Source organism: Aythya fuligula, chromosome 10, assembly GCF_009819795.1.
Source record: "Aythya fuligula isolate bAytFul2 chromosome 10, bAytFul2.pri, whole genome shotgun sequence".
NCBI classification, from domain to species: Eukaryota; Metazoa; Chordata; class Aves; order Anseriformes; family Anatidae; genus Aythya; species Aythya fuligula.
Window position 1 is genome coordinate 21,045,621 of NC_045568.1, and position 19,476 is coordinate 21,065,096.

General features: G+C 41.5%; 1 protein-coding gene across 4 annotated transcripts in view; it reads left to right on the plus strand.

Annotated features, from left to right (window-relative positions):
* GRM7 (glutamate metabotropic receptor 7) overlaps window positions 1–19,476 on the plus strand; it is a 274,151-nt gene that overhangs the window by 179,504 nt on the left and 75,171 nt on the right. For all 4 annotated transcript variants that reach the window (XM_032194324.1, XM_032194322.1, XM_032194321.1 and 1 more), the window contains exons 6-7: window positions 621–821; window positions 6,548–6,687. In XM_032194324.1, coding sequence (XP_032050215.1) covers window positions 621–821; window positions 6,548–6,687 — 341 coding nt within the window. The remainder of the gene's footprint in view (window positions 1–620; window positions 822–6,547; window positions 6,688–19,476) is intronic.

Consider the following 19,476-nt stretch of genomic DNA (forward strand, 5'->3'; position numbering starts at 1 on the left):
AAAATATTTTAAAAGCAATCAGTGGATTCTAAAGGACGTTTCAGTCTCTGCAGGTCTGGGGAAGAGGGGTGCATAGTTAACACAAACATACTGAGCTTCCCTACGGTACGTGAATAGCAGGCATGTGTGCTCGATTCTCCTGAGCACCCCTTTGGTTGCATCTGAAGTGATTCTTTCTTCCCTCAATCTGGCTCTGTCTTTCAATTAGAGACTGGGATTTGAAACAGAACAAAACATTAGACTTTAAAATACCAGCTGTGCTTTATTTTAAATGCTTTCTTCTTTCAAAGACGTACTTTGGGAGCGTGCAGAGCCTGGTGTTTTCTCTGTCTCTCTGAGATGGTCCCAGTGGGTTACGGTTTTGAGTTTGTGATTATGGGAGGATTTGTTTCTCTGGATTATGGTAAAATAACTTAAGAAGTGTTGATGATTCTAATATGAAGAAAGAAAGGTGACTTTTGTTTGTTTTAATTAGTAAAATCATAACTTGAAGTTTTGCATTGTATTGCCTACAACACATTTCTTAAATGGGCCCCAAGAGGGTTCATTTGTACCTGGCATCAGGCAAGCACTGCTCCTTACTGTCCTTCTGTGTGTGTGTGTGTGTCTCTAACGTGCAGGGCAGGAGCGAATTGGCAAAGACTCGCACTATGAGCAGGAGGGGAAGGTGCAGTTCGTGATCGATGCCGTGTACGCCATGGCGCACGCGCTCCACCACATGAACAAGGACCTCTGTGCCGACTACCCGGGGGTCTGCCCCGAAATGGAGCATGCGGGAGGCAAAAAGCTGCTCAAGTACATTCGCAGCGTTAACTTCAACGGTGAGCTGAGAGACTGCTTCCTCGGTAGCCTATTGACCCATCTGTCTTTTCTTTTTTTTCATTTAATTTCACTTCATTCAGTTCAGATTAATGCTTTTTTTTAATAGCTTTTCTAGAGTTTGTGGCAGAAGACTGTGTTTATTTAGTGTCTATTTGAAAACATGTTTTAGCCAACGCAAATAGGCTACTCCAGCACAGAGAAATTGTTGCCTTCCAAAGCCTGTCATTTCCTAGGGGAGAAATAGCTAAGTAAATGCCTAAGTTTGTCTTTGTTACACCCATTTCTCTATATTGTTTCCTCTACTTGGAGAAAACTAACTGGGGGAAATTCTGGTACCCTGAGCCCAACTTAGTTCCATGCTCAAGAGAAGGGGGCTGATAAAGCACAGGTCCGTTTGCAGAATTGGAACTATAATTTAGACAGAACAGTTACTCCAGCCTTCATTCCTCTGGTAAGTATTTAGAGGAGATGAAACATCCCAGGAAATGAGGATGGGGCAACTTTCTTTTTGCTTATCACATATCCGTCAACTCCTTCCAAGGGGGCAGTGGTGGTTGCAATACCAGCCCTAAGTTTCATACAGCACATTGGGCTTTCATTTATTTTTTCCCTGCATTGCACTGTATGAACCAGGCCTAAATACATGTATTAGCAAAATTTCTCTGCCTCTGTATGTTTTACTGTAATTTTATTAGTTTCATTAACAAACACTCACCTCCAACTAGTGACAGCAGAGTAGATCACTTTCAGAGGTAGCATTACAAACCTAATTTCATTTCCCCATCATAAACCTTGCTAATGTACATACCAGGAGCTCTGACTGCTCTGTCCTATTTCTGTATAAGGTTAGAGATCTGAGATTTAACCAGAAGTTAGACCTCCAAATATATATGTAAAACAGATTTAGGAAAGCACTGAAAAAATATCCTTTTGAAACATGGGAGGTAGCCAGGGGTGTCGCTGCCTCGGAAGAAGAGTTTGTGAAAGCTTCGTATCCTCTTTGGACAGTGTGCAGAGGTGTTTCTTGCCATAATCTAGTAATAAACATTTTTATTAATAAATGTAAAGCTCACACACAACCAACAGGACCTGAGAGACTGAACAGTATGCACACAGATGGTATTTCATGATCAAGTTTGGTCGCTTGTGCCAAGGACATTTTTTCATTCCTGTATAAGCAACCCTATGAAAAGCAAGGTGAATATCAGGAGATTGTAATTTCCTTCCTTGAAGCAGTGGTGTTAACTACAGCCAGGAGCAAATTTTGAGATGAATAATCTGAGAAGGCCTGAAGAGTTCTTCTACCTTCCTCATTGTGGAAGTTTTTTGTTTGTTTGTTTTTGTTTTTTTCTTTCCCATAGGACAAACTCATATAGAAGCACAGCATTATTTAAAGCATCATGCCATGTCAGTTTTAGTGCTGGAGGACAGGTCATGGATCATCATTAGAGAGTTCTTGTATATACAGATGTTGAATATCCATCTAGTTATTTTAACAGAGCTGAGAAATAATTTGAGAGACTGGGTGCCCAGTTAATTTTGCCTACTGCCTAGCTCCAAGAATTGGTTTATTCTGACTTTGTTTTCCTTATTTCTGGTTTGTTTGTTTATGGTTTTTTTTGGGTCAGGATTTTAAAAGTTGACTTTTTTTCTCAATTTCTGATTGATTTACATTGCCATATGGTGTTTTTCTTTGCTTGTACACACGTAACTCACATCTAGCACAGGAACTTGAAATTACCATTCTCCTTCCCTCCAATGGAAAAAAAAGCAAATGACTAAGTGAAAACAGTTTTAAAACTTTTAAATCTCTCATGGCCATCTAGCCTTAGCCATTTCCAATGGGAAAAGAATCACTTCCTTTAAGGTTTGGTATCCAGGTGTGTAGTTTAGCCTTTTCTTGTCACATTCAGAGTGCCTGATTGCTCATGGGTTTGCACACCCGTGCGCAGTGTTCAGCTGCAAGCCTTTTGGGGCTGGTTCCTGTGACTATGGAGAGAGGTTTTGTGGATCCTGCTGCTTTTCCATGTCATATAAAAGTAAATTCCCAGAGTTGCTGTGGGTTGATTCAGCCATCCCAGGGGCACAGGATAAAAAACCATCATACAACTCGCCAGCCAGCCAGAAAAATGCAGAGGGATGCGGGAATAGAAGAAGCTGTGCAAGAGGCTTCTGCAGGTCTGGGTGGTGTAGTGCTGTTTCGATGAAACTGGGGAACTCTGGGGATGCTGGTGCCCACATGTTCCTCGGCTGTCACACTGCAGCTGGGCTACTGGGCTTGCTTCAGCTGTCTCCATTTTAACCTTGCCCTTACCCTGCCCTTCTCTGGGTCACCAGTGCAGCCATTGAATTCTTCTTGGGGACAGGGATGGAAAACATCAGTTAGTCTGTGCTTAAAATCCTGTTCCTACTAGTCTTCTACCTCAGTCTGCAGTAAAAACAGAGTAGAACAGTGGGAGTGTTTCACCCAAATTGTGAGCCAGAGAGGGAAAAATGGAGCCCATTTTCAAGCATTGTGAGCCCATGAGCTCAAGATCCTCTTTAGATGTAATAGATTTCTTTGTGACTGTGCAGCTGGAGCCACCCTGCATGTACCTGCTTCTGGAGCCTTTTCCTTGCACAGGTAATGACATTCATAAAGAAAGAGCTCAAGCAATCTTTAATGAAGAGACTGGATTTGTACTAGGAGCTCAGTATGAATTTTGATCTTGTCACATTATCTTGAGAACAAAAAGCCCCAAAATAGGGAAAATTTAAAACCCCAAGTGCTCATGCAGTGAGATGCTGAAAATCTCACCGTGCAAAGTGGTGCAGAGTGTCCCCAGTGAAAAAGGTAAAGGCTTTGTTACTTGTGAGCCCTTTGGGTCCTTAAGCTGCAGTCAGCATGAACTGAATAATAAAGAAACACCTTAGCTAGTCACACCTGGCTAGCACCCTGTCCTCCTCCTATTAATTCATTTCTCATCTTGTGGTGATTAAGAGATTGAATTCATACAAATTCAGTCCGATCCTGTGTGTTTTTTTTCAAATGCATCCTGCAGGTGAATGTGTGTTATGTACTCCCCATCTGTGTAGTGCGAGGACAGATTATTTGTTGGGAACTGAAGATGAATTAAATTGTCACAGCCTCTGAAGGAGCAAGAAGCTGCAGCCTGCAGGCTACTACTCAGTTTCTGAAGTGCTTGCTGGAGCTGTAACAAAGCTCGTACAAATCCTAGCAGAAGGAAAATAAAAACAACTCATCAACCATATATTACAATAATTATAAGATCAAGAAGTCAAATAATAAATAGGATCATTTTTGAAAATCCTTTCGTCTCCGCAATGAGGCTTTCCTACATACGTATTATTTTCCTGAGTGCACAAAGAAGTGGAGCTGCAAGGAGAGACTGAAATGCTGGAACAATTTTTAACCAGGACAGAAGTGGCAGGGTCCCTGCAGAAAGAGCACTGAAACATGCACCAGAGCCCACACAAAGGTTAAAGAAGGTTTGCACTTACGAAGCAGATCCTTGGCTGGGAGTCCAATTACTCCAACTTCAAAGCTGGAAAATGGGAAGCCTCTGCTTGACTTCTGACCTGAGATTATCACAGTTCTTTGTGGTTCCATAGCTAGATCGTCTTCCCTGCCTATCCCTGGCTTTTCACAGACATTTTTTCCTGTATAATTTTAAAGCATAAGTGGTGACAGACCTGAAAACAGCAACAGGCATTTCCTGCTGACTATCAAGTATCCATGCATAAGGCTGGTGTCCCAGGGAGCCGAGCTGGGGAGGTGACCCAGCACCTGATGCTGGGTGGTGCTGGCTGCAGACCTGCAGCACCCAAGCCCACCACTGCTGTTAAATGCTGACATTTAAAATAGGCCCTAAAGGCTGTCTGCATGCAGCTGCACAAACAACTGGCAGTAACCTACCCAGAGTTTTACTGCTTCCCCAGAGCACAGTAATATGATGTGCAGTTGTGATCACTTCTTCGTGTCCAGGCTGGCTTTTGGTCAGAATGGGACTGAGAGGGGCAGCCACAAACGTCTGAGGTGCGTTTTGGGAGCGGCGCTTGAGCTCCTAGACTTTGAATTGTACTTTCCTTTTTGTCAGTTCTGTGAGGAAAGGGAAAAAAAAAAAAAAAAGAGAGAGAAGAAAAAAAAAAAAGGAAAGAAAAGGAAAAAAAAAAAAAAAAACAAGCTTAACTAATAATATACAACCTTTTAAAAGCCATGATTAGCTAAATCCCATTTACCATTTGTGCTGACTTTTAGTATGAGCCAAGGAATTACAGCCAGTCCTCCTTATTCCTTCTAAGTGTTTTCACTGTAAGTGTATTCTGGCTACGTTAATCTGTAATGACAATTAAATATTGGCCTTGTGCTCATAAGGAACCTGGGAGGAGAGATTTCAGTGGAAGATTTTCTGAGCTAGTCTTTCAGCTGAGTCTATATCTGATCTTGGAGGCTTGCAGGATGGGCAGGAAAAAATCTACTAGGGCTGGAGCAGGATCTATGCTAATTTACTCCCTCAAATCTTCTTTTGCTCACTGGAATTCAATGAAGAATGGGAATCATGAAGAAAACCATAATCTTAAAGTTCAGTGCTACTACAGGAGAGATTTTTCATTGCTTTAGGGGAAAAAAAAGTGTTACACAGAGGGAGGAAGCTTTGAATATAGAGATACTGGAGCATTGTCATAATCTTCAATCTTGACACAATATTACTCTACCACCCTGAAACCTATTTTAATGCATCTCAAAATAAATGTCAGCCCCGAAGTTTTCACCTAGATTGCTGAGGAAGTGCAGCAGTGACTTGAATTCTCATTTAGGAAAAGATTCACATCTAATGGCATGGTAATTAAAATGCAGCTGCCCTGGTGAGCACTTGCCTGTCTTAGGACCAGGAATGGTTTGTGCCATCACCGAGTGATCAGAGCTGAGGCTGGCTCTGCTCAGCACCAGGTGTGGAGGAAGGGTGGGGGGATCCTTGCCTTGCTGCTTGCCCTGCATTTCATCACACATTACGTGTAGTTACCTTGGTATGTGGCGGATAAAGCTAATTCAGCATCATGATCCTGAACAGCTCCTGACCAAGACACTTCTCAGCCTGTGTCAGAATCACGCGACCCACATAAGGGAGCACCCAAGGAACGGCCTTCCTGTAGTTTTGTCTGTGCTTTTCCATCCCAACCGCATGCTGATTACAGGCATAAGAACATATTGTGGAGGAGGAAGCTATTTCTGGATGCCAGTCAAGATTCACTAGACCTGGGCTGACTTCTGACAGCAGTATCTCTCAGAAGCAGATGGAACGTTTTCTGGGGGGAAAAAAAATCATTTAGAGGCTCCATTCACAGGCGTGATTTTCACTAAAGAACTCCCTAAGGAAAGAGAGATGGGAAGGGAGGCTGGAGGGCAGGAAGAAAAGCCTTCTGATATTTCTTGCTGTGTGCAAAGCTTGAGTGAAGTAAGGCTGATTTAGCTTTGCCCTGTTTTATTTTCAGTCAGTGGGTTTGGGCAGTGGTAATTAATCACCAGAAGAGGGCTAAGATTATTCCACCATGTCCAAAAGTATCTGGTTTAGGTGGTTGGGGTGATAGATAACCTTTGCCTGAAATACATTGCCAGTCTGAAAACTCTCAACCTTGACTAAATAAAATAGCTATCGTAAAGCTTTGGCTATTTTATTTATTTATTTTTTTTTTGGTTGGATTTTGTCTCGTTTCCTTCCCCCAGGTAGTGCTGGCACTCCAGTGATGTTTAACAAAAATGGTGATGCACCAGGACGCTATGACATCTTCCAGTACCACACCACCAACACCAGCACCCCAGGATACCGCCTCGTTGGCCAGTGGACAGATGATCTCCAGCTCAATGTGAGTCCTTTCTATTCTTTACTTTTTTGTTTGTTTTTTTTCTTTCAGTGGCAGTCACTAAATGGTCATTTTATTTTTTTCCACCATGCAAAACTTAATCTTTACCATTTCTTTGCAGCTACATAGTACTTTATTTTTTGCATTGTGTCATCTTTTATTTTGTTCTACAACCTTTTCTCTGTGCTGTGAATACCAAAGCCCCTCAGATGAATAGGGACATTAGGCAGTCATGCAACTTTTATTACTTCTGCATGTCCAAAGTCCCTAGTTGTCAGCTTGGAAAATCAACCAGTAATGCCTTGCTGTTTGAAACCATTTGTAGATGGTCTTCAGTTTCTCTAGTTTTAGGAAAGCTAAAACTATGTATTTTTTGGATGACTCGCCTTTCCTGTACTACTTTCAAGCAAAAGATATCTGTATGAACAAGACGTACCTTTTGTAATGATGAGCAAAAAGAGGGGAAAAAGAAATAAAAATAAAAACAAGGATGTAAGAATAAGTGATCAAAGATTCAGTAGACGCTTCAATGTTGCCCAGAAGAAACAAATATGACTGTTAGCTGAGGAAGCTGGAAACTCTTTGGGAACTCTTGCCAGCTCCATCCACGCAAGGATGCTCTGTGACAGGCTTGTGGCCTAGGCCTGTGTAGGTCTTGGTTCAGGCTTTCTGCCTGATTTTGTGCAAGTTACTTGAGCCTCATATACCTGGAGAAGATGTGCCAGTTTAACCATATAGCTCTTTGACCCCTCGTAGATAGACACTAAAGCACAAAGACAATACTTTCCGTTCAATTTGACTGTTTTGCAAATTGCTGAAGAAATACCAATTCCTACAAAAGGGTTTTCTGGTTTTGGTCCAAGCTCCTCCTGGGGTTGTACCAGGTCCTTCTCCAGCTCTGGTCTGGCAGTGCCCATCCTGGCTCCTTGCCAGCCCCACAGCTGGGTTTCCTGTGGGGAGTGGGTGCAGGGAAAGGGAAGGGAATGCTATTTCTGTGGGTTTCACGTTTTGATGCTCAATTTGAGACAAACTTCTATATTAACTTATAATTTACAATTCTTTTAGCAAAAATATTAATAATTTATTAAATAAATCTTTATATAAACTACACACCCAGATTCATTAAAATTTAAAACTAAATTAATGGAGTTTAATTTGTATTCCTGATGTTGTGCTAAATGTTTCCATAAAATGCTTGCTTTCCTCACCCTCATATCCCCATGGCTACAGTGTTAAGTCAATAGTTGAGGCTGGCTCAGTAACTTCCCTTCTACTCACTTACGGGTCCTAGTTTCTCACCAGAATCCCCAGGGGATTAATATTGCTATGACAATCCCTGCATGTATTTTCTTACAATCACAAAGAAAACTGTGGAGTTTAGAGAAGTCAAGGATGCACTAAAATAGCTAAACAAAATAATAGCTGCTATTAAATATGTCCCAGGAAAAACTGCTGAAGGGTACAATTTGCCTTTAGTAATTATGTGGGGCTAACACTTCAGGATATTATCCCAATTCTCATTTCTTTAATACCAACAGAAGAGAAACAAAGGATGTGATAATGTCTGCCTTTATTTGTTACTCTGTAAAGCACGTAGAGGTTGCCCAATAGAAGGGAATAGAAATATTAATATTAATATTGCAATAGAAATGCAAGAGGTTGGCTGACCAGCTGTGTTACCTGGCTGACTTCTACAAATGCAACTTGCAGTGCTTTGAGGTACCTGAAGAGGACAACACATCCCTCCTGGAGGCACTGATGTGCCTGAAGGAGACAGAAATGGATCACTCCTACAGGAGCTGGGCATTCTCATGGGAAATTTGGTGGTATTGCTTCTTTCTCTATACAGAGTTAACTCGGCAGGTCCCTGTTTTATGTTTTCATATACAAACCTCTGCAAATCCTTGAACTGTCAAAACACAAATGTAGTAGGAAAAAATCCCTGTGAAACTGTTGAATCTTGCTTTTCCAAGGATTTGTCTTCTTCATACTCTACCACAGCAGCATTCTCTATCATGTTCCCTGTGACTCCTTCCCATACTTGTCTCCACAGTTTCTCTGCAGTGCCTGAACTCCCTCCCACACTCCTATATCATTTGCTGTGCAAGCAACAGCCTGTATTGTGGCTGTCTTTGAATTATACATACGCCAGCTGGTCGGCTGGCAGGCCGAACCGAAGGGGGAGAGAGAAGTTCAGTGCAGGTGGGTCTTTCTTCTAACTATCCACTGCAGACACATCCTTCAGAAACCTCTGCTTGTATCAAATACATTTCAAATTGGCCAGCAAGTTCTGCGAGTTCAAAAGTTATGAGAAAGGAAGTTGGCGCAGACAGATGGCTGGGCAGACAGTATGCGCATATGTTCCACTTCCTTCAAATTTTGTCTGGAAATTATAACAAAATTTAGGAATTCCCAACAGATGCGCAGAAAGCAAATTTAAGTAAAACTAATCCTGCTGTTAATAATTACAGTTAAAGATGTAGTTTACACAAGGGTATTGACCAGAAAGTAGACTGCTGTCAGATTTGAACAAGCAGGCATACTGGGTCAGTCTCTTGCATTGAAGTGAGTGGCAGATCTCCATTTGACAAAAAAGCCAGTTTGGGCCCTTTTGTTCCACCTCTACCCTGATTTCTGTTTGCTATTGTTGAGCTTTTGGGGGTTCATTAAACGCCAAGGTTGCTCAAAGTGTGCAGTTTGTTGAGTGGCTCGGTCCAGGTTTGGCTGTGCAGTGCCATCAAGGCTGCTCCAAGAGCAGGCTGGAGAGACCCATCCCCAGAGCTTGGGCTCTTGCACAGGAGTGCTATCCAGCTCCATGATCTAGGACCAAATGAGCTGTGGGGGTACCGAGGCCCTGCACAGAAGACTGAAGGTCTTGGCTGAACATTCTCCGTGCGGGAAGTGCTCTTGGCTCCGATGTGTGGCAGGCACCCGGCTGAGCTGTGCTGCTCTTGTGCTGTCCTCCCACAGCCTGGGGCACGGCAGTGGGCAGGAGGCTCTGCTTCACCTCCAAGCTTGTCCTGGTGAGCAGGGAAGTGGTTACAGGAGACCTATTTATCTGTCATTAGAGAGAGGTGTCTTCCTAGAGCAGCTAACATTTTCTTCCAGTTCTTCTAATTAACACTGTGCTTCTAGGCTATTATTGTTTGCATAGGCTTCATCGTGTTGTTTTAATTGTGTTGACATCTCCAGCTCGTCGGGTGTGCTCTTCCAGCTCAGCGCTATGGCTCGTAAAGGTGCCACTGGGTTGCCTGGGTGCTGATCTGAGGCTGCAGCACATTTTCAGGATGACTGAGGAAAGCGCATCCTCAAATGATAAAGAGCAATGGTGGAAAACGTTGTCCTTACTGCTGTTACTGTGTTAGAGGGGATTCAAGTAGCTTTAACCTGAAATACGTTTCTCTTGCAGAGCATCAGGAGAGGTTGACTGTTAGCTCCAGATGAAATTAAAATGTCTCTAATTTGTTTGCAAATAGAAAAAAAAAAAGCATATTAAAGATGCCTAAACACTGTGTGCAGAGCTGAAAAACAACAAAAAAAAGATCGGTATTGTTTTAGAGATGTGCCCCTGAATTGTAAATTGTTCAGTAACATTAAGCAGTGTACAGCTTGAAACGTGACTGCCACTTAAATGGAGCCTTTTGTGTGCAGAGTCAGGAAGGCTGGCTGCTTGGCAATTCCTAGCTCTTTTTATAATTTCCTCCAGCAATAAGTGATACATTGCTGCAATCTTTCTAAACAAGTGCTTAGAAGATTAATAGTATTGATAATTATCAATATGGTTCCATAAACATGTACATTACACAGATCTAACTCCTTATAAATCCTGGCTCATGTTATATAGTGCAAAGGAAATCACTCCGTGCTTATTAATAACTCCCTCCTCCTTGGGGAAATAGCTATGCTAGGTTATTTTCTTCACTGTAGGTTCAGGCCAGTATTTTAGAGAAACAGAAAGACGGGAAAAAAATCAGTCTTGTTTTAGAAAAAGTCACATTCATGTACCTCAGTGTCTCTGGTCTCAGAGCAAACAAGGTGCTTCAAGCTCACTGGTCAGCTTTCACCCTACAGCGAGAGAAGCCAGGGAAGGAACAGGGAGCTGTCCCTGGCCTAACGGGAGGATTGCAAAGCAAGCAACTGCCAAAGATGATGCAATTTCTACGCTGTGATTCTTTTTTTTCCCCACAAATAGAAATATATTAAGTAACTTCATAATCATCTGTGCAATTTATGCAGATCCTACACACTTCACCAACTATTGAAGCTACTTGTGCTCAGACTAATCCGAAAACGTCTCTGTTACAGAATTTGAAAATAAATGTTATGAATAGCAAGCTAATGAAAAGAGTAATTAAATGTCTAACCTTCTGCTGAGAGACCTATACGTACCTGATATTTTTGGTAAAATATCCAGAACAGCAATTGGATCCAAGCAGCTATTCAGTGAAGCTTGATGCTCAGCAGTATTCTGCCAACAGATGGCATTTTTCTAAAATAATGTGTTGAAATTTCTTTTCATTGTTTTCTGTGTTTTGTTTTTGCTTGCAGTAGAGCATGTTCAGAGCAGATGTATTTTGCAGAATATTTTACAGCAAAAGACATGTCTTTCTGGAGCATATGCAAATTTCAGTTCTCTGGAAGCCTGGGATTTCACCAGTTCTGGTGGAAGGGGAGCAAAAGGGCACATATCTGGCCAGTTAGAAGTTTTTGCTTCAAATAGCAAGGGATGAGAGTTCCACCACCAGTGATTTAGGTTAGTTTTGAGGATTTTCATACATTTTAAAAAGAATGTATTTGACCTATTTTTTTTAAGTAGTTTATCTGAAATTTAAAAATAGAAATATGACCTTTCACAACCCAGAAAACTTGAGCTTAATTTCACCTGAGTAAATTTGTGTGCAACTGAAAGCACAGTTACGATAGCATTATCAGGACTAGCTCCTGCACGTATGTGATACATAATTGCAAAACCTATTTGCAAACATATAAAAAGTGTTTATATGCATTTATGTGTGTCTATACGGGTGGTTGGATATACGTGCACAGCCCTTTGTCGTATAGAATCCATAAGATTTCTGTTGGTTTGCAACATGCAACTGAGCTTAAAATCATGCTTTAAAGATTGCGACAAGATGGATAGAAATTGGTATCAATTTCCTTTCTCATTTCAGCTATTGTCACATAAACTGGCCCTTGTAGTGTCATTTCCCATTCCTGTTACAGACGGTAATGAGTAGCTGGTACAAAGATGATGCATCTATATTACAGCCTGCAGACTGAAATCTTGTGAGATGATGGGTTGACAGGAGAGATACATTATTCAGGTGTCAGACAGACTCATTACGCAAATTCAGCAAATGAGGTCGGGGTGCTATTGAAAATTAAGATTTTAAGTATTAAGTATGATTAGTATGTTTTGTTTTCATGTGTCACTGCAGAACCTTAAGCTTTCAGCTGAGGCAGACACTTGCTGAAAATTACCACAATTTACATTTTTAATGAAATTGGCTAAAGCCTTAGATTTAATTAACTCTACGTTATAGTATGTTGACATATACAGAGATGTGATTGTATTCAGAAATAACTGGCTTCCTAATAGCTGAAAAAATATGAATTATTTCAGTGACCAGTGCCTCATTACATTTTCAGGAAGTAACTTCATCTGGGCTGTTCTTCCTTATAGCAGCGTTACTCAGTCTGTGCCATTCCTGATGAACTGAAACTGCCCTTAGTTCTGATCCTGAACTGGGGCTATGTTCCATAACACCTAAATGCAAGGCATTCTATATTTTCTCGAGGCATACTTTGGAAATATTGTATCTAAAAATAGTTAGTTTTATGTTATATTTAAAAATAAATAAAAACTACAACTAATAATAAAATCTTTCACCATTTAGACTTCATTTAGATGAGGTAAAACTACCTGAAGCTCTCCTCCCCAGTAGCATTTCTATTCTGCTTTCCTGACCCTGGTCCTGTTTCTCCCTCTGCTTTTTAGCATTGCATCACATAGCCAGTGCGTAAAATCTGGCAGTAGTCTCACTTGTGAGGCCACAGGTGCCTGGTTTTATGGGAATTAATTCACAGGGTAAGCACTGCTAAATGCAAAGTCATCCCAGAAAGGTCTGCAGCCTGTTTTCAAAATTCCTAGCTGTAGCTGGGCTTTGTGAGCTCAGCCTTCACTGCACCTTCAGCCAAATTGGGTGTGATCTGGTCAGAAATGCAAAGGTGAGTAACTATATCGGTGTGTTGCTAAAATACATCCTAATTACATGTTTTGGTGAGACAGTTCACCGTGCCCAACATGTCAATCGCTATAATGTACATACTAATGATAAATGTTGTTTATTTTGTTCTGTTATTAAATCCTCTGATCTTTCCTTGCTCATGTCAACCACGACCGGCACAAACACCTTTAATTATCTTAACTTGCGGAATTAATTTTCTCTCAGCCAACTGGAAGGGAATTTTTCAAGCCACTGGCCCGCTGAATGGCCATATGCTTATTCCTCAGTCCTCAGTGATTCCAGATCTGGTGCCTGAAATGTGCAGGAGCCAGCAGTGGGCCCCAGTCCTGCCAGCCCTGCTCTGGAGCCGTGGCCACAGTGCGGCTTGGTCTGCTCACGGGATGGAACCGAGGTGGGCCACAGTATGGGCTGCAGTACAGACTGCAATACCGCAGGTGGCTTTGATGCATTAGGCTTAGAAACTGCTGATGTAAATAACTTTCATCCAGATGAGGGCAAAACCTGGAAATATGTGCTGGTAACTATGTGAATCAAGCACGGCTTATTCTGTATGACAGAAGAGAGCTAAACAATTTGTTGCAGGTTGTCATTAAGTGCCCACGCATTCTTCAAAGAAAAGTCAGTGCGTGTTGTAATCCAGAGAATCTCACAGGTGTGTCCCCCAGGTTTCCCTAATACACCTGTGCCAAAGTGAACCAGAATTTTTGGGGAGCAGTGTGGTGCTGACAGTGTTAAAGTCCATGCACATGTGGTAGGAAGCTGAGGGCTGGGCCCAGTCACATCAGCAAGCAGCCTGAGTGTGTGCTGCTGCCACCTCCTAGCAGTCCTGTGCAGCTGTCCTGCAGTGAGAGCTCATGAGAAGGGAATGAGGAACCCTGCCAGAGCATCATTTTTTGGTACAGATTAAATAGAGAGAATGTGAACTTTAGAAGGCTTTGATGGGGTTGGCATAAATAGCATAACGGAATGAATAGCTGCACCTCCCGGTCACCTCCGTCTGCAGAACTAGAGAATAACCCCCACGTGAGGAGGCTCAGGCCAGTGAGGACCCTTTCCTGGTTGTTACCTGACATACTTGAAATTCACAAGAAAAGTATTTTAAACAAAAGGTTATTCAGTGATTCGAGCTTTCCATTTAGATTTTTGCTATATAAAAGTAGGAAGGCAATAGTTAAATGTTACATCTCACTCTGAAAACTAACTCAGACTTGGAATTAAAGGTGTGAAATGTCATTTTTTCTTTGTTACTGACCCATTTTGCCTAGGTTGTAATGTATACTGCATGAGCTGTGCTACCTTTAGGCAAAGCAAAGTGTATTAAGCTGTATCAGCTTCTGGCGACACTGAGCATCAGTATAATTTTCTTCCAGGTCTAAGAATGTCACAAGGTAAAATGCTTATAAGGATATAAATGCTAAGAGAAACCAAGCTGAGAGAATATCTAAGATATAGCACATATCTTTTCAAAGATCGAGGGAAAATGATAATAACAATAAGGAGCTCATAAAAGCTGTAATGGAAAAAAAAATATATGTATCAGACAACTTCTTGACTTCACAATTTGCCTCATCTTGTGGTGTTCTCTTAAATGTACAGGAGCCTGTGGGCAGTCAGACTTGCTCTGAGAGCAAGTAAGGTGAGAAATAGAAGGTCAAAAAATAAATAACTTGTATTTTTAAAATAGGTGATGTTTTTGCTCCTGCACATCACTTCTTAAATCCCTTTTTGCAAGTCTTCTGTACTTTTGCCAGCAAAGATGTTTAAGAGCAAATACTTTCCTGGGATTTCTATGGATAATTATGAGTTTTGCTTGCTTTTGGCAGTAGTAATAATGCCAGTTGATGTGTTATTGAGGATTTAGTATTCTTTTCCAATACCTGAAAATGGAAAGATGTTTTCAGTGACAGATGTGTCTTGTTGCATTCGGAGAACTTCATCCAGGCGTGTAGAGGCAAACCCTGTGTCAGTGCCGCTGCTGCTCTGAGCAGGAGGTCAGGCACCATGAGTTGTACAACAGCCAGTGAGCACTTCAGATTTTGCAGTTACCTGCCAGGTAATAAAGTTATCTTCTTAGATCCATTGTGAACTTGTGGGACTTGCACTGGGTGAAAGAGTCCTCTCGGAGGGCTGCTCGCTCAGCTCTTCGGGAGAAAGCACCTGGTGAGGTGCAGGTAATGGTGTAGCCTAATGCAAAGGGCAGCAAGGTTTTACTCTTTGCCTTGGTTGCAGAGAAGATGTGCTCTTCGTATGCAGAACCTGGAAGTAGGAGTACTACGCAGGCTTACAGGCATTTGATCTCAGCTTTAACTTTGTATGTTTGGCAGATCCTCAGCAGATGAGGACTAGTGTTCTCAAGTGACATCCTGGAAATCGGCTGTTTTGTTTCCATTTTTATTTACTGGGTTTGCACGTACGATATTTTAGGGTATTGTATTAACAGATATGAAAACAATTGGCTTAATGCTGTTTTGTAGCCTTAAAACACAATCCAGCTGTGTTCTCTAAAATGAAATTTTAAAACCATACAGATGCACGTGCCAAGGATAGCAGAATGTAATTATGATGATTGCATAATATTGCACTTGTTTTATTTAGAGGGGAATAAGAAATTCTGTAAAGGGTTTTAGAAAGCTCTGCCCACACCAGGACCATGTGAACGGCCCTTAGAGTTTCCAACAATTAAGCAAATTATAAAGGTTTCCAAAGGAGTTCATGCATTGAGTAGGTCAAAAATAATCATTTTTAAAATGTCCCTGAATACTGACTTACATAGAAAATTGATGTGGTTTGCAGCAAGACTATACCATTGGATATATAGCGTGCATTTTAATGTGTCTCAGGCTAATTGTTTGCGTGGTAGGCAATAATGGCCCCAAATAAAGAGCTGAGAAGAGTCTTTAGCCTGCACTTAAAAAAGGCTTTTCCTCAAATTTTATTTGCTTTGTTTTCACTGTTTGTTTGTTTGTTTCTTCTTCCACTCATCTGAAAATGTACTTTTAATATGAAAGTGCTGCATTAAATGATTCCCATGAAACAAGCTTGTTTACTTGTTAATTGCACCTTTTAATGGCATAGAGGATGTGTATTTGACCATTAAATGTAGCATCTGAGCATCCAGCTCCCAGTGGTAGCTAGAAATTGTGCCTATAATTAGATATTTTGTTCCATTCTTGCACTGCCTGTCATTTAGACAGGCTGGTGAAGTAAAATACGTAGTATGGAATTCCACCTCCCTTGGCAAAAGCAGAGCTTTGGGTCCCTTTTTCTTTCAGAAAAACAACTGCAAAAGGCAGTACAGGCTGTTCTCCTGGATTTGGAATGCCTCTGTGACTGTAATGCCTTCCATGCTGCTGGGGCGGAGCGGGGAGCAAGAACCCCTGTACTGGAAAGGACGTGCTCCGATGGCAGTTAAATATTTCGGGTGCTTAGCTGGACAGCATAAGTGATTGCTTCCAGTCACCTTTTATTTATTTGATTTTTTTTTTCCCAGAGAGGTGAAAGAGGATGGTGGGAGGGGAAAAGGTAATTTGTTGCTTTACTGCTAATTTAATACTCTGAAATGTGATGAGGCACAAAATTCCTAAGTTTGGCTTGATTAACGTAGGAAACAAAGCTCTGAGTTTATTTGCAGAATTTTAGTGGAACTTATTTTACAGAATTTTAATGGAACTTCAGGAAGACAGAAACATTATTGATGCAATTGGAAGGCCTGTATTTTTCCACACCCAGACCAACCCAGCATCCCGTGTAGCTTTCAAAGCAGTAGCGCACCAGGTGCCAGCATTCACCCATCGCCCACTCAGTGACTGCCTGTCACCAGCCACATCATTTCCCTTTTCCTTCCCTGGTCCCGTTTCAGTGAGCTGTGACTGCAGCCTTAATGGAAGAGTTGCCCCAGGCAAAGCTTAATTAAAGTCCCATCAGCCAGCCCTAATTTTCTGTGTACCAGTTACAGTGGTTGGGACTGATTGACTGAATATAACCTGAGCAAGATAATTTAATAGTATTACTAATGCTGCAGCAATCCAACCGAGGCCTAAAGGTGCTGAGTTTCACTCAGAATTTTGTATATCTTTCATCTTGCTTCCCAAGCCCCTGTGTCATTATGCCATGCATGCTAGCCATGATGAGAAAATTACTGTACCATTGATGCTGATTCTTTAAAAATGGAAGACCAGGACCAAATAATTTGACTAGCAAATACTGGTCTTTGAATTGGCTTGGGAATTAGTACGATAAATAAACTAAAGCATTCTGAGTTGGCAGGCACTTTAAGATAAATGCTATCCAAATCTCACACATGCCATTTGGTACATCTCTAGTTATTACCCTTTCCATTTTGAAAGTAATATATCAGCTGCATTCTTTTTTCAGAACCGTAAATAACAGAAAAAGAAGTTATTAGCTCATAAGCAGAGATAAATAAGCATCAAGGGATAATCCTTTTCTCAAAACCTGAGTAAGGTCAACTCTTGGTTCTACCATGAAAAATAACTCAGGAAATGAGTCTTGGGAAAAAAAGTCAGAATTTCTGGATTTGTTTCTAGATACCACTGTCATCCAGTCTTGTTATTTGGGACTTAAACTTGCTAATTGCTGAGTGTTATGAAAGTGTTAGAAATGAGCATTTGATTTCTAGCTGTTCACTTAAATATCTGAGCAATTACTTTGACCCAATATCAATCTATATTTTAGGTGCTTTGGTAGTTTGGATCGAGGGATTCTTGTAATCCTGCACAATGAATCCCTTTGGTCTTGATTTCTAGGACAGGCACAGAGCAAGTACAAAACTTCAAATACGCAGGGAAGGTCTGTTAGAGTCCTTGGGCACGTACTGAAACTCTGTGCACTGCTGCCTTGGCTTTCATCTCCCTCTGCCGTGGCTTCATTATACCAGCTGCAGAACTTCCTTCGTCCTACTTAGCACGTACTGCTGCATCCGTGTGCCACTTTGAGATCTTTGGGTGGAAAACAGTGCGGGAGTCAGGTGGACCATTTTATCTGTCTTTGTCAAGAGTCATGTGTAAGGTAGCCTTACCTAATTATTTATTGCATACCTCATGACTTTTAAGTTTCTTATTTTCATTCTAGCTGCAGCGTGGCTATATTTGAAATTAGATCCTTGTGAATGTGTCCAACCATCCTAACAAGCAGAAGAAAGCAAAAAGCTGTGATTGAAGGGAACTTTGCTGAGGCGCTTTCCGACAGAACTGTAAAATATTGAACAGCTTCTCTTACATGAGTATGTAACTGGGACACCTCGCTTTGAAATGAAATCCTGCATCTCTCCCTTCTCTGGTTTGTGCCGTGGCGTGTACAGCTGTTATGACCTGGGTCCAGCATGGTATGCTCAGGACGGCTGCACCCAGTGCGGTCGCTGCCCGCCTGCAGTCACGGGGGCCATGCCGGTGCCACGGTCTGTGCTCTCCTCCATCAGGGTGCCAGGCCTCATCTTTAGCTGTGCTTTGTTAAAGGCCGTGACACTGAAGGACAAGCTAGCTTATGCCAAAGGGCATAAAATGTGTAAAGTAGTCCAGGCGGCTATGTTTGTAACCTGCTTTCATTGTCCCAGTTAGGAGCCAGACAAGCTGTAAATTGCTCCTTTAATTAAGCAGCATTTTATCTCCTTATATATGGCCACAAGAACATCAGGAGTTGGCAAAAGTGCAGGTTGTGAGCAGTGGGACAACTGGGAGGTTTTTCAGGCTGAAATCTGTCGTTTGTGAGTTCTGCCAGTGAGACCTGCTCTGCGCAGTGCTGCTCCCCACATGGGAGCTGTTACTTTCTGCATCTAAAATATTAAAGTGAGCTTGGCCTATTTCGTGAAATATGGAAGAAGAGTGTTAGACTTGGTTATGTTTTGAAAATTTTGACAATGAAATATTCTGGAGGTGAAACTTCAGGTATAACACAACTGGCATCAACATGGAGCCCCCCCAAAACACCCCATCATTCCAAGCCCCGGGCTGGGGGCTGAGTACAGAAACTAATTGTAAGCCACTTCGGGATGAAAAATTCTCTTAGATTGCTTCTACTTTCGGAAGATAGATTTGCTTTAAGCTATCAACTTAAATAGATAAGCACTGTGTATTATAAATGTACATTTGGAAGAATATGTTCTTTTTTAATTTAAAAATGCAGGGACTGCGGGATGAATACTGAAGATGCATGGTCCTTCCCCTTCCATTACTGAGGAGACAACACAAGGCTGTAGTCAGATATAAAACCATTAAAATAATTAATTTTCAGTTTTATTGTGTGTCAACAGGAATGTATGATAATAAGCGTTATTGCAAAAATTGTAGATTAAGCATTTTTCTCTAAATCAGTGTTGTGCTAAAAATGTCCTTGGTTTAATGTAGAACAAATAGCCTTTGGTGCTCATTAAAGAAGTTATTACAAGTGCTCAGTGGAACTGGCATCTGCTGCTCTCAAAGCAGGTGAGGTCGGTGGAAAATGATGACAAATATTAAGCTAAACAGACAGTATGAGCAGAAAAGGAAAGAGGAAAATAAATCAGTCTATGTAGGTTAAGATCTGCTTA